At 33.4% G+C, this 12,499-nt stretch overlaps 1 protein-coding gene across 2 annotated transcripts in view; it reads left to right on the forward strand.

The window, feature by feature from the left end:
- Window positions 1–12,499, forward strand: part of LOC134530912 (conserved oligomeric Golgi complex subunit 7) — a 75,220-nt gene that overhangs the window by 50,366 nt on the left and 12,355 nt on the right. For both annotated transcript variants that reach the window (XM_063366222.1, XM_063366223.1), the window contains exon 11: window positions 9,903–10,073. In XM_063366222.1, coding sequence (XP_063222292.1) covers window positions 9,903–10,073 — 171 coding nt within the window. The remainder of the gene's footprint in view (window positions 1–9,902; window positions 10,074–12,499) is intronic.

Below are 12,499 nucleotides of genomic sequence, written 5' to 3' on the forward strand. Positions count from 1 at the left end.
GCAAAATAAACAAAACAACTTTTGGTTACAAGAAGTTTGGCAAAATAAAAATATAGAATAAACACAAAATTGCGAAAAAATCAATAAACAAAATATATTTATAAAACACATTCAGTCTGAACACTCACCAAGTTTATCTATTCATTGTCTGAACTAGATTCTGATGCATTAGATTCATTTGCCGGGACGTCAACGTCATCTTAGTCGCCGCTGTCGTCACTTGTTATTCAAATTGTCGTTTTGTTTTCGCCAGTCACGAACAAGTTTTTTACTTACTGAAAAGTCTCTTTCCATGGCCCGATTTCCGTGCTCTTCTGCAAATGCGATTACGCGCAACTTGAAAGTGGCAGTATACGAATTGTATTTACCCATATTTTCACAAAATGAACTTTCTCAAACTCTGCAATTACCGGTACTTTCCACTCCAATGCAAATGAGATAAAACAATGGCATCACAGCATCTTATCTTCCACACACATTCCTTCCTCCCACACGGCCAATTAGGACATGCCGCTCAAGGTTGGACCAATGATAAGCGCCACACGCGAATGAAATCAGGCTGTTCCATTGTGTTTACGGCTGTTCCGATCGCGCCACACGCCACATGAAAGCAGGCTGTTCCATTGTGTTTATGGCTGTTCCATTCGCGCCTCGCGCCTCAGTCGCCGTCAATAAATTAGGGTGCGACGATTATGGGGAGAATCTTAAAATACCAAATTCATTACCTCAAACAATAGGTGCGACTGTTATGCAATGGCGACGATTATTCGAGTAAATACGGTACTTGTCCTTTTGGAAAACAAACGCCACTCAGCTCTAGTTTCAAAACATGGTGGAATGTAGCAAGTGGTAAATAATTGCGTAGAAGTATTCCGAAAAGTTTTAATTGTTATGTTCTTTTATATTTCCTATATACTAGGCTTCTGCGAGCAGAAGATTTTCACTTCGAGTCGAGCTCGAGCGAGTTTGCTAAAATACTCGCGAGTATCGAGTCGAGTTCGAGTTTTTTTTTTTTCAGTTTATTGCACATAAATTTACTGTGATGGAGTAATAAAATGTGAGAACTTTTGAGAAAAATATGGAAATAAAAAAAGAAACCATTATCATTGTTAGCCTACTAAATAGATAGACCTACATTAGAGGTCTGCGAGCCTAAGAATTTTACTTTGAGCCAAGCTCGAGCGAGCCTACTTGAAAGTTCTCGAAGCTTGAGCTTTTGTGATACAGTTACACTTTTGGGAAATTATTTTTACCTTAAACTTAGTAGGTATAATGTTTGAATAAAGTATTAAAATGAAGTGGGCTTATTAATTTTGGGTAACTATTTACAGAGTGCTTTTATAATTTGCACTGCTAGGAAAAAAAACATGTTTTCCATTGAATCTAACCTGTTTCCATTGGTTCATTAGTAACTGATATCATCCAACTAACATAACCACAGTTTACAAGTACGTATATGTTTGTGTAAATGTAACATAACTTTGGAATAATTTCATCCTTGTCAATTTTTCTGGAGTCCTTACTGAGCTTCAACTAACTGAGCACCAAAAATCATGTTGTTTGAAAAGTACATTCACATTGTTTCAACATTTCCACTTTTCGGCACAAAAATTCTGAGAGAGATTGTCATAGAGTATTAAATTCTGTTCTTCAATCTATCATGCAGAAAAATAATTTGTTCTGCACGTTCAGGAGTTAAATTAGCTCTACGATTGGAGATGGTGTTTACAGCAGATGAGAAGCATCTCTCGCTGGCAACCTGTGTGGCTGGAATGCTTTAGTAAAATTGTTGGTAAATATGTAGAGTCGCGGTATATGCGGAAAAAAAATGCTAAAATTCCGAAAATACTTTTATTCTATGCTCTTTCACTTCCTCTTTTCAAATCAACCGGCGGAGATAAGAAATTCTAAATACTTTAGGAATATCGAATTTTTTAATTTTCATCACAATACCTGGGTATTCATGCGGCGATCACCATTGTTTCTGGTTTACGAGTATCTATTATGTTTCTTATTGGACAATTTTGTCACGTGACAGTTCCGTGATTGGCCAGTATTCAAATGAACCAATACGTGATTATTTATTTATTTATTAATCCGTCGGAGGTATCGCGACGTAGGTGAACGACTACATCATTTCCTTCTAATGGCAAAGGAAATGTACCCGCCTCCAACTTAGGTGGGTTTTTAACGTTTCTAATTTTAAAGTTTTATTTTTTATTTTGATATTGTCCGGGTTTGTTAGGTCAGGTCAGTTACATTATAAATACTTTAAAACTAAAGAACCATTGAAATTAATTCACATTATTTTTTATGTCCGCTTAGTTTGAAAGTATTAATAATGTAACTGACCTGACCTAATCGACCATTTTATTTATTACGCATTCACGAACACACGGCAAAATAACAAAAATGGCGTCGGTCTAATGGTTGTACAGGTGTTGTATTGCAAAATTAAAAAATTCTATATCTCCTAAAGTATTTGGAATTTCTTATCTCCGCCGGTTGATTTGAAAAGAGGAAGTGAAAGAGCATAGAATAAAAGTATTTTCGGATTTTTAGCATTTTTTTTCGCATATACCGTTACTCTACATATTTACCAAATTGTTTAACCTCGAAATTAGTGTCAAATATCTGTAACTTGTCATTAAGTTTAATCAATTTAAAGTAATAAAAATAGAAGCATTTTACTTAATTCAATTTACACTTGCAAAAAAAACTTACGCACAATAAACCTACATGGAAATTAAAGTCTTTTTCAATGTCCTGTAGTCTGAAATATGTTTACTCATGTCATCAAATGTAGAGCTGTACTGAAGAAGCCGATTTTGCCAATATTTAGTTGAATCGGCATTTCTGCCAACTTCCAATACTCTTGTTAATTTTCGGCCGATATTACTGAAAAACGAAAGAGACTGCCATAACCTAAAAATCCACTAGTACCCTTTTCACTTTTCGTAGTAGTACTGCATTCTTTCAGATCGCATTATTTCTTAGCAACATGTGCCAACCGTACATATCAAGATTTAACATCCTTTTTTTTTAATATGTCCTAAATAAATACATTACCATCACGGTAAATACACATCTCGGTTATTACGGCAACTATAGTGCAAATGTGGTAACTATCATGCTTCTGCAGTAGTTATGGTATCCACAAAGAATCGTTAGTTCTTTTTATGGTAATTATCTTAAGATAACTATTGGAATTGTACTGTAGTTATGGTACATCATCCATATTTCTTCGTAAGTTGTTGTTCATTTGTCTTTTCTTCATATTTATAATTACGTGCGCCATTACTGGCAGGAACTTTCATAAAAATTTTAAACGGGACTTTATATCACACATTTTATGGCGTAAATGATGAGACCCCGGACAATTTAAACGCTTTTTACAGTAAAATGCGGGAAATGTTTCCGCATAAAGCGGGAAATACTTCCGCATAAAGCAGGAAAGTGATACATTAAAACTATGCGGAAAATTATTGAAGTAAAAAAAATTCATCACGGAAATTCGTAAATCCCGGGTACGTAAAAATGATGTGTTCATGTATACGGTCGATCATGTTACATTATAAAGTAAAGGATAATAGTGTTGTAAGACTTTTATTCCCTTATAATGAGAGTCTTTTTTTTTCTATAGGTAGAGTGCAAGAAAAGCTCGCTCGAATTTCGAGTTGTTGAAAAGCCACGAGCTCGAGTTCGAGTATTACTAAAAAACTCGACTCGAAACTCGAATTTCGAGTACTCGCAGGTGTCTACTATATACCTTACACAAATTCGAAAATGGACGAGTAATTAAATTTATTTTACTTGTTTAGCGGTGTTTTCCATCTATTTATTTTATTTTATTTATTTTCGTCCATGTGACCATACAGACATTTGCACAAATGGCATAGAACATGTCAAGAAATATAAGAACAACAACAACTAGGAAGTCGCACAACAATTTTAATAAATGTGTTCGTTAGCAAAGAGAAACATGTGTTCTACAGCTCAGTAAGGAAATATTTTATTACTGCATGTGATTACATGATTAATAAGTTTCCTTTTAAGAGTGAAGTTTTAAAACATGCAGAAGTGGCACGATTGAAGGGAATTGAAAATGGACAAAATTTCCTCTGTGCGTTACTTTGTGAAATTATTCCCCATCATCTTGCCTGTGAAAAAATGGGAAACTATTGATTTGGCAATAAATTAACTCCATAAACAATTTACAAATGTGCAGATTGATGATATTTCTGCTGTTGTTGATAACATAAATGTCATGTATGAAACAAGAGGGACCAGGATCATGTCATTGCTCTACAATATGCCAAGCCAGGTAGTTTAGTGTGAAACATTGGACTCACATTCATAAGTGTCTGGGATCCATTACCAGTCCAGCCATCATGGGAAGATCCAGATGATGGTCAGGAGAGGGCCAAATTAAATTTTCTAATACAATTTTAGTACGTTAAGAATTGAAATATTTAGGATATTTTATTTGTGGTTCGAAAACGTCCTGTTATTTATAGCACCACAGTAAAATAATACAAGTAAGTTTTGTAAACTATAATAAGTAATTAGAAGAAAATTTAAAAACTATTCTGTTTCCGGGGGGGGGGGGGGGGGGGGCGTGATGCCGCTATGCCCCCCTTTGGATGCACCAATGCCAGCCATTTAATTGAAGTCAGTTTTTTTTTTTATGGTTCTCTGAAATCATTCATGGATTTTTTACCGTCGCCTTATCCATAGGTCATATCTGATTCATCCTGTTACCTAATTTTGTAAAATTCTTTGGTATCCATTCCCTTCTGGTAACATTATTGTTAATGTGACGTAAGATTAAAACAAAAACAAACAACAAACTACACAATAAGAATGGAAATGTGTTGATAAATGTTGTGCCTGGCTAGGCCTAGTATAAATGATGGGTGCATGTACTTATGTACGTGTGTTAGAAGTTATACATACTTACGGTTGGTAGAGAATAAATTCAATCAAATTAAAAAATTTAAATAAATACTCAGTATTCAATAATTATATAAACATGTGTATAAAATTTATTATTTAATTTAGTTAAACCATCAAGATTATTTTTAATTAATTATGAAAATGAATATGCTGAATGTGTATTCTAATTTATTAATATTAATAATAATTATTTAAAAAATATATTAATTTATAATGCAAATAAATTATGCATATGGGAACATATTCTCACTTCTACACAATGTAAATATTTATAAACACAATTTCTTTCACTAATATTCACAATAATAAAAGTTTTTAATTATATGGACCAAAATTTAATATCAATCCACTAAAGTATAAGATTTCATAGCACATATTTAATTTTTATTTATATGTATGTAGCTTTTTTTCATCCTGTGAAAATTTCGTTGCATGGTGTACACGCATCTTGAAAATTCACTCTCACAAGCTTAAAAAAATATAACTTCAAAAAAAAAATTCAAATATATAATTTTACAGTATTTTACAACTTAATGGGTGAGTTAGTTCATATTTTCTGTAAGGACTAATACTGTTATTTATTTTTAAGGGTATCTCTTAACTTATGTTTAAATATTGGTGGTTCAGGTGTTGTATTCACATAGTGATATGTAATAAACTAAGATACAAGGCAAGCAGGTATGGAATAACTAAACTACAAGTGTAAAATTTTCAAAGCTAATACCCGTTCACCTCTGCCGTGAGTGTCTCATTTTTGATCAGTCAATCCTAGTTTTTTTTTTTTAAAAAATAAAGGTGAGTTGTGAGTCAGTAGGCTTATTTATTCTGTTTAATGCCTCGTTGACAGCAAGGTTGTGAGATAAAAATCTCACATTATAAATCAAGGATTTTGGGAGAGACCACGACCTGTTTGGCATAAGGAACTGTCCCGGCATTGCCTGGAGTGATTTAGAGAAATCAGTTTGTTATCTTATGTCTTATCACTAGAGACAACATTTTATGGTTTTATTTTCAGGCCAATTTCGTTTTTAAAACAGTATATTTTGGTGTAATGGTTTCTTTTTATGAAATATGTTTATTAAAAAAGATAGCAATTTACTAAACAAATATGACACTTAATTGTTCCATGATACTAATTACTCCAAAACAGTGTAATTATGACTGATACATAATGCACTTATAGAATATAATGATATGTAATAAGCATTTTTAACTATTCGAAACACATAAAATAAATTGTTAATTATTTTTGTGTTTGAAAAATGTACCAATGTCGTTGTGTAAAAATTAATAGTTGCAAGATTAAAAAGAAGTAAACATTTTTCAATTTTTTTCTTATAAAATGGGGCACAAACTTCATGCTAAATAAATTATTTTATTGAATTTAATATTTAAAAGATTGGATATTTATCAATTGAGTTAAGTTTCCGTTTAAAATGTTGATAAGTTTATTAATTTTAATTGCATCTCAGTGCTTTGTGGTTTATTAACTTGAGTTTCAGTGTTATATGCATTGACATGCTTTTTGGTGTTATTTACATTTTATCGCAATTCACAATATAATCTTGTCCCTACTTATCATTAGAAGCTAGATTACTTGGTGAATAGCGATGAAACCAAAATAAAACAGAAATGGAAGTCAATACACTGCTTAGCATCAAAATACAAAGGAAAACACAAAATTAGCAAAATTCACATCAAATCCATAGTTTTCAAAGGACTCAATACACCTATCCCTCACTTAGAACAACTAATTTGTTCCTAAAAATGCTTGTGTTATTTCAAATCATGTATTCTGAAGCATCAGTTTCATTTCAATAAATAGCAAGGCTAATTTATTCACCGGTATTGTGTTCCAAAATTGTGTAGGAAAATATATTTTACTTAATATAAATGCGTAGAATAACACTCAACTATAAATATGCCACACCATTAATCTTTATATGCCTACCATCACACTTTGTATGAAAAATACGACACCGCATAACGATACGTGGTTATGTACTTTATCGTCAGTCGGCTGGCTGACTTGCCCGCCCGGGCGTGACCTTCAAATCACGTTGTGTACCTTTCCAAAAATCCTTTACTGACAGTGAAACCGATATTACTGTCCGGATGGTTACATTTTATTTTTCAAAAATTAAAGTGCTTATTCGCGTATCACCACCTGGTTCACACCAATCCTGTCAGGCCAATGATGATTTTTTTTCATGTCATCATTAATTTAACAATCTTTTCCATGTGTATCATCTGTTAATTTCTGTTCGGATATCTAATGTCAAATATATTCCCGCTAGTACAACCAACAGCATCAGACTTATATAAACTTTTGATAAGAAAATAAGAATCATTTCGTACGATTGTTCGCACAGTTGACTTGCTTAAAACTAAAGTGCGACCAACATAAGTGTTGCCTTCATGTCAATCTGCGTGCCGTAATACTTCTAGTTTTGTCTCTAATACTTGAACACGATGCATTTATGAGTGATCAAGCACATACAGTTACCGGCATCTGAATGGGTAGACTTTTCTTTTGTTTGAGTGAATTCCCTACCACTGGCTAGACTGAGTTCAGCAAGGCCAGGTCTGTGGCCTGGCGACAACGGTACAGCACGGCGGCATACACACGGACGTAAAAACATTTGGTCCTTTACACTCCATAGCCGCAATTTAACTTGCCATAGCTGTTGTTTGTACAACAGTTGATAGCGTAGTCAGACCTGCGTGCACATCTCTTCTCCCCTTGTTTGGCTGACTGTATCCCACGGCACATCTGTTGTTTACAGAAGTTGAAACAGACTTCGTGGCATCGTGCCGGAATTTTTTTTCTTTTGCCTGCGGAGATTTCGTGTTAACTGAAATTTAGAGACGTGCTATTCAAGACTGGGGCAGTAAAATTAACATCGCGCTAAATGAATCTGCGCAATCTGAAGACGTGCTAAGTGAGGGATAGGTGTATTCGTTATTTGAGGAAAAAGATTCATACAAAAATATTAGAGGAAATAAAGTAAATTAAAAAATTCATCACTGATAACCTCTAAATTTTAATAGGTCAATTTTTTTTCTTCATACTTATCCTGTTACCGTTCCCCAAGATGATATGCTTTTAACATGTAATATATGAATAAAATTTCAATATATATTAATTTGGGAAACTTTAATTTGCAAGAAAAACATTTAAAGGGTTGGATATTTCAATACCATAGTTAATATTTTTAATTATCTTGTATATTATTTTTGACCCTTGAGAACTATATTCGGATTTGAGAGGTGTATTCAAGGTACTTTTTGGTATTAAATTCATGATTTGGATTCTTGAAAATTGGGATTTGACCCAATACTGGTTTTTATATTGTATCTTACTGATTTTTTTACTCATATAAATAGAATTGAAATAATAAGACAGTCACAAAAAGTAATATTTTTAAATTGGAAAATGTGTGAGTGGTATCAAAAATTAAAATTAAATCTTACCATCAGTCAATATTTTTTAACTGCTTAAAATGTTACTCGAGTCTTGTGGTTCCAATAACACCATTTATTGTTTTGATATTTGTGTAATTTTTAATATTAATGCACAATAATTGAAAAATAAAAATTACATAACTTGTCAAAATATAAAACCATGAAATCTTGGCTCTTGAAGTTACATTAAAAAAAATTTTAAGCTTTACTTTTTATTTTCATATTTGTAAATTTCTCATGGTCTAAGAAACTTTACAAATTAATATTGAGTATTTTTGAAGTAATTTATTGTTTATTTTACTCTCATCAATATAATATGTATATAGCAGATTTTTTTTTATTTACACATTTTTAAGTGTCTTACCATGAATTGTTGAAGCATTATTAACAAAAGATTGTTTAAAATACTTGTGAAGTGAATCAAATTGCTATTATTTTTCTTGACGAAGCTGTATTACACTAATTTAAAAAATTCAGGATTGAAGTATAAAAATTATCATAAAACATGTGTAATGTTTGAAATGTTTATGTTATTAATCAATTGGAACCTATACATATCATCATTCAATAAAATTATGAAATAGCAATGAGTAATATTAATAGTGAGCATTCGTAAAAGCAAACTGAGCGCCTTCTTTTTATTGTTTCAAGCAAAACTTGTACAACACAAAATAAAACCAAATATGTATTTTCATGAGAAAATCTTATGTTTCAATTGTTGTAAAGCTTTGCAACAAATGCAAAGCTTTGCATCAGACACGAAGCTTTGCATCACAACGAAGCGTAAAATAAAATTAATAGCAAATTTCCTGATATAGTCATATTGAAATATTAAAAAAGCTGCAATTGATTCGCTTAGTAGAAGCTAGAAGCTTCACACAGGAATTTATTCTTATTATTACATGTGTTTTTAATTTTTAATGACAATAAAGATTAAATCCACTATTTTTAGTGACAAAATTGGCTTTTTTTAACACCATAAAATCTGGGCTCTAATCATCACTGTGTCACATCACTCAATATTTCTATCTATATAGAAAAAAATAAAAGGAGTTTCTGTGGATTGGTTTTTTTTTTTACAAATCTACAATATTATACTCTGAGCTTAAAGAAATTTTGCATGCTTGACATTCAAAATAAGAAGAAATTTACTGTCAACATCTTCTTATGCTCTGAACAGACAAGCGAAAAACATTATAGGTATACCCTGAAGCTTATAAATACATATAATATGAATAATAATGTTAGTTTGGTTGAATGTTTTCCATCCAAATAAAATGTGTGGTTTTATTCGAGCTGGGTAAAATTTTGCACCATTGACCTTGGAGCGAACAAAGAGGAGATTCTGAAAAAGAATAACCTAATGCTTACCCTTAAAAGAAACCCTACACCCTGCATGAAGCGTGGGCAACGGGGAGTTCTCCAGCTAGTAGCGCAGGTGTCGGATGGAAATGCGTGAAGACGAGTGTGCCTGCCTGCAGGGGAGCTCCTGGGGCGAGTCAAGCAGCTGGAGGCTGAGCTGGCCCACAGCATCCTCGACTCGTCCCGCAAGTTGCAGCAGGAGAGGAACCCCTTCACGCGCTACAAGTGCCTGCTGCTGAGCCCGGCCGGCCGCAAGGAGTTCGAGTCCTTCGTCGCCACCGTGCAGGAAGGTCGCTGGCCCTCGGACTGCTAGTCTCCCCGCCGCTTACACTAGGATCAGGGGCGCAACAACTACATTTCCAAAGGGGGGGCAATATGCCTTTTTATAAAGAATCATCGATCCCCCCTTTTGAAGCGGGGGGTTCCCCCCCCCCTCCCCGGGAAAATTTGTTTTTCAAGGTGGAAAATGGTGCTATTTAAACAGTTGTATTATCTAAAAATTGATTACACAGCACTTTCTTTGCCACCGTTTGCCCCCACTTCAAGGTTTCAGATGGGGGGCAAAATACCCTTGCATCCCCCCTGTTGTTGCACCCCTGACTAGGATTGGAGTATCCTACATTCTCTGTCCCTTAACATTTTATTTTTCCACCCCTTCTTCAGTACCATCTTTACTGGGGGTTCAGTGGTCGGATCACTTGCCTCCCACCTAGGCGATCTGGCTTTGTCTCCTGGCAGCTTTAAACATGGATTTTCTCTAAGTGAGAAACACGGAGGACATTTTTGTGATGTTTTCTCAAGGTGCCAGTTTTCCCCCACCCGTCAACGCTCCATTCTTATCTTATTTCTTTTCATAATTTCTAAATGACCTTGATGTAACAAGACGTTCGATGTAAACAAAACATTAAGACTAGATCTGTGCAGCTTCCCGATTTAATTTTGAAATCACAAACTGCAAAGAAACAGAAACGTACAAAAATGACAGAAACAGAAAATTTTCAAAGTCAGTTTCTGTTCGTGAATTTCAAAGAAACCGAAACTGGAAATGAAAAATCGGGAAGCTGCACAGGTATAGTCTTAATGTTTCGTTTTCACTGAACGTCTTGTTATATCAAGGTCATTAGACATTATGAAAAGAAACAAGATAAGAATGGAGCGTTAAAAGGTGGGAGAAAACGTGTACCTTGAGAAAAGTCATAAAAATGTCTATATAAAGAAAACATGCAATCATGCTTTATAAAACAAAGTATTTTACAGCTGTATACTATAAAGAACAAACTACATAATAATTGTAATAATAATATACAAGTTAGTGCAGATAGCCTTAAAAGTAAAACATGAGAATGTATCTTTTACTGTCAGGATTTGGAAGCCAGAAATGATTGGCGTATTCAATGGTTTGAGGTTAGCTTAAAAATACTTAAAAGCTAAAATTTTTTAAGCTGGTGCCAAGAGTGTACTGTTCTTTTCTATGTTATTGAATTATTTTTAACTACCATTTAATGACCCAAGAAAATCTACAAACCCCATCTATATTTTTAGTTTAGCACCTAAGAATAACTTGAATTCGAATAAAAAACTGAGGGTTTTGATCTTAAACAAAACCGTAACCAAACTGATTGATAAAACCCAGATGAAATTCATTCATTCCTTCATTCGTTCTCACACACCATCTGTAAAGTATTAAACTTAAGGAGTTAGCTGTAAAAATTCACAGTATGACAAGCACTGTATGCTGAATTATTTTGGACATCAGTTCTGCAGTGAAATTGGATAGCTCTGATATACAAGATTCCTTAAACTAATTCAAATGTGCAGACGTACTAAGTGCAGGATTAGTAAGTGGTTCGAATCGGTGAAAGTTGCACAAATACTATGCTACAATTATGCTACTTAAATTGTGAAGAGTTAATTGATGAACATTATACATTACAAATATTTTCATCGCCGTAAATAATCCGCCCATTCAATTTTGATAAAAAATTATTAATAAGAATGGATATAAGTTGGAAAAAAAAATCATAATGTTTCTTATTACAGTACACCATTCGGAAATATGGATCAGCTTTCAGATTTCTCTGTTTATTTTATCAAGAACATACTTAAAAAGTTTTCCACTATATTCCTTTCATCAAATACAATCATTAATTTTAAATCATTTATTGTGTAGTGTAGATGTTGCTGCTGTTTTGAGGCAGGGGGAATCCAGCCTGCAAGCAAACCTGCCATTTTTTTTATCTCTGAGCATATACGTATTTAGTATTTAAATTATACTTATGTATAGCCTATATACAGTTAAGTCAACTGTTGGAAAATAAAACACTGCCTATAAACTGAAAATGTTGGAACATGCCCATGCTTTGGTATAATGAGACAAAAAATAAAAAAAAGGGTCTTAGATTTCCCTGTGCATATCGACTACCTTCCCATCCCGTGGCAAGCCAGGAGAGGGGTGGGAACCAACTGTTGAGATTGAGTCAGTTTCACATAACTCAGGAACTTATTTGATCACCTGTTAGGTAACTTTGTCACATTTGAGCATTTTAAGATTCCTGTTGAAAAATGTTATGTATCTCAGGGTTTCATGTAGTTTATTATTTTAATGTTTTACATAATGATATGGCAGGAAACTAAATATATGTTTCAATTCATTTTCTAACCCACAAACATGTATACAAAGTATAATTAATGGCAAAGCTTAAAAATTATAACTCCA

The sequence above is a fragment of the Bacillus rossius genome, chromosome 3 (assembly GCF_032445375.1).
Source record: "Bacillus rossius redtenbacheri isolate Brsri chromosome 3, Brsri_v3, whole genome shotgun sequence".
In the NCBI taxonomy this organism is placed as follows: domain Eukaryota; kingdom Metazoa; phylum Arthropoda; class Insecta; order Phasmatodea; family Bacillidae; genus Bacillus; species Bacillus rossius.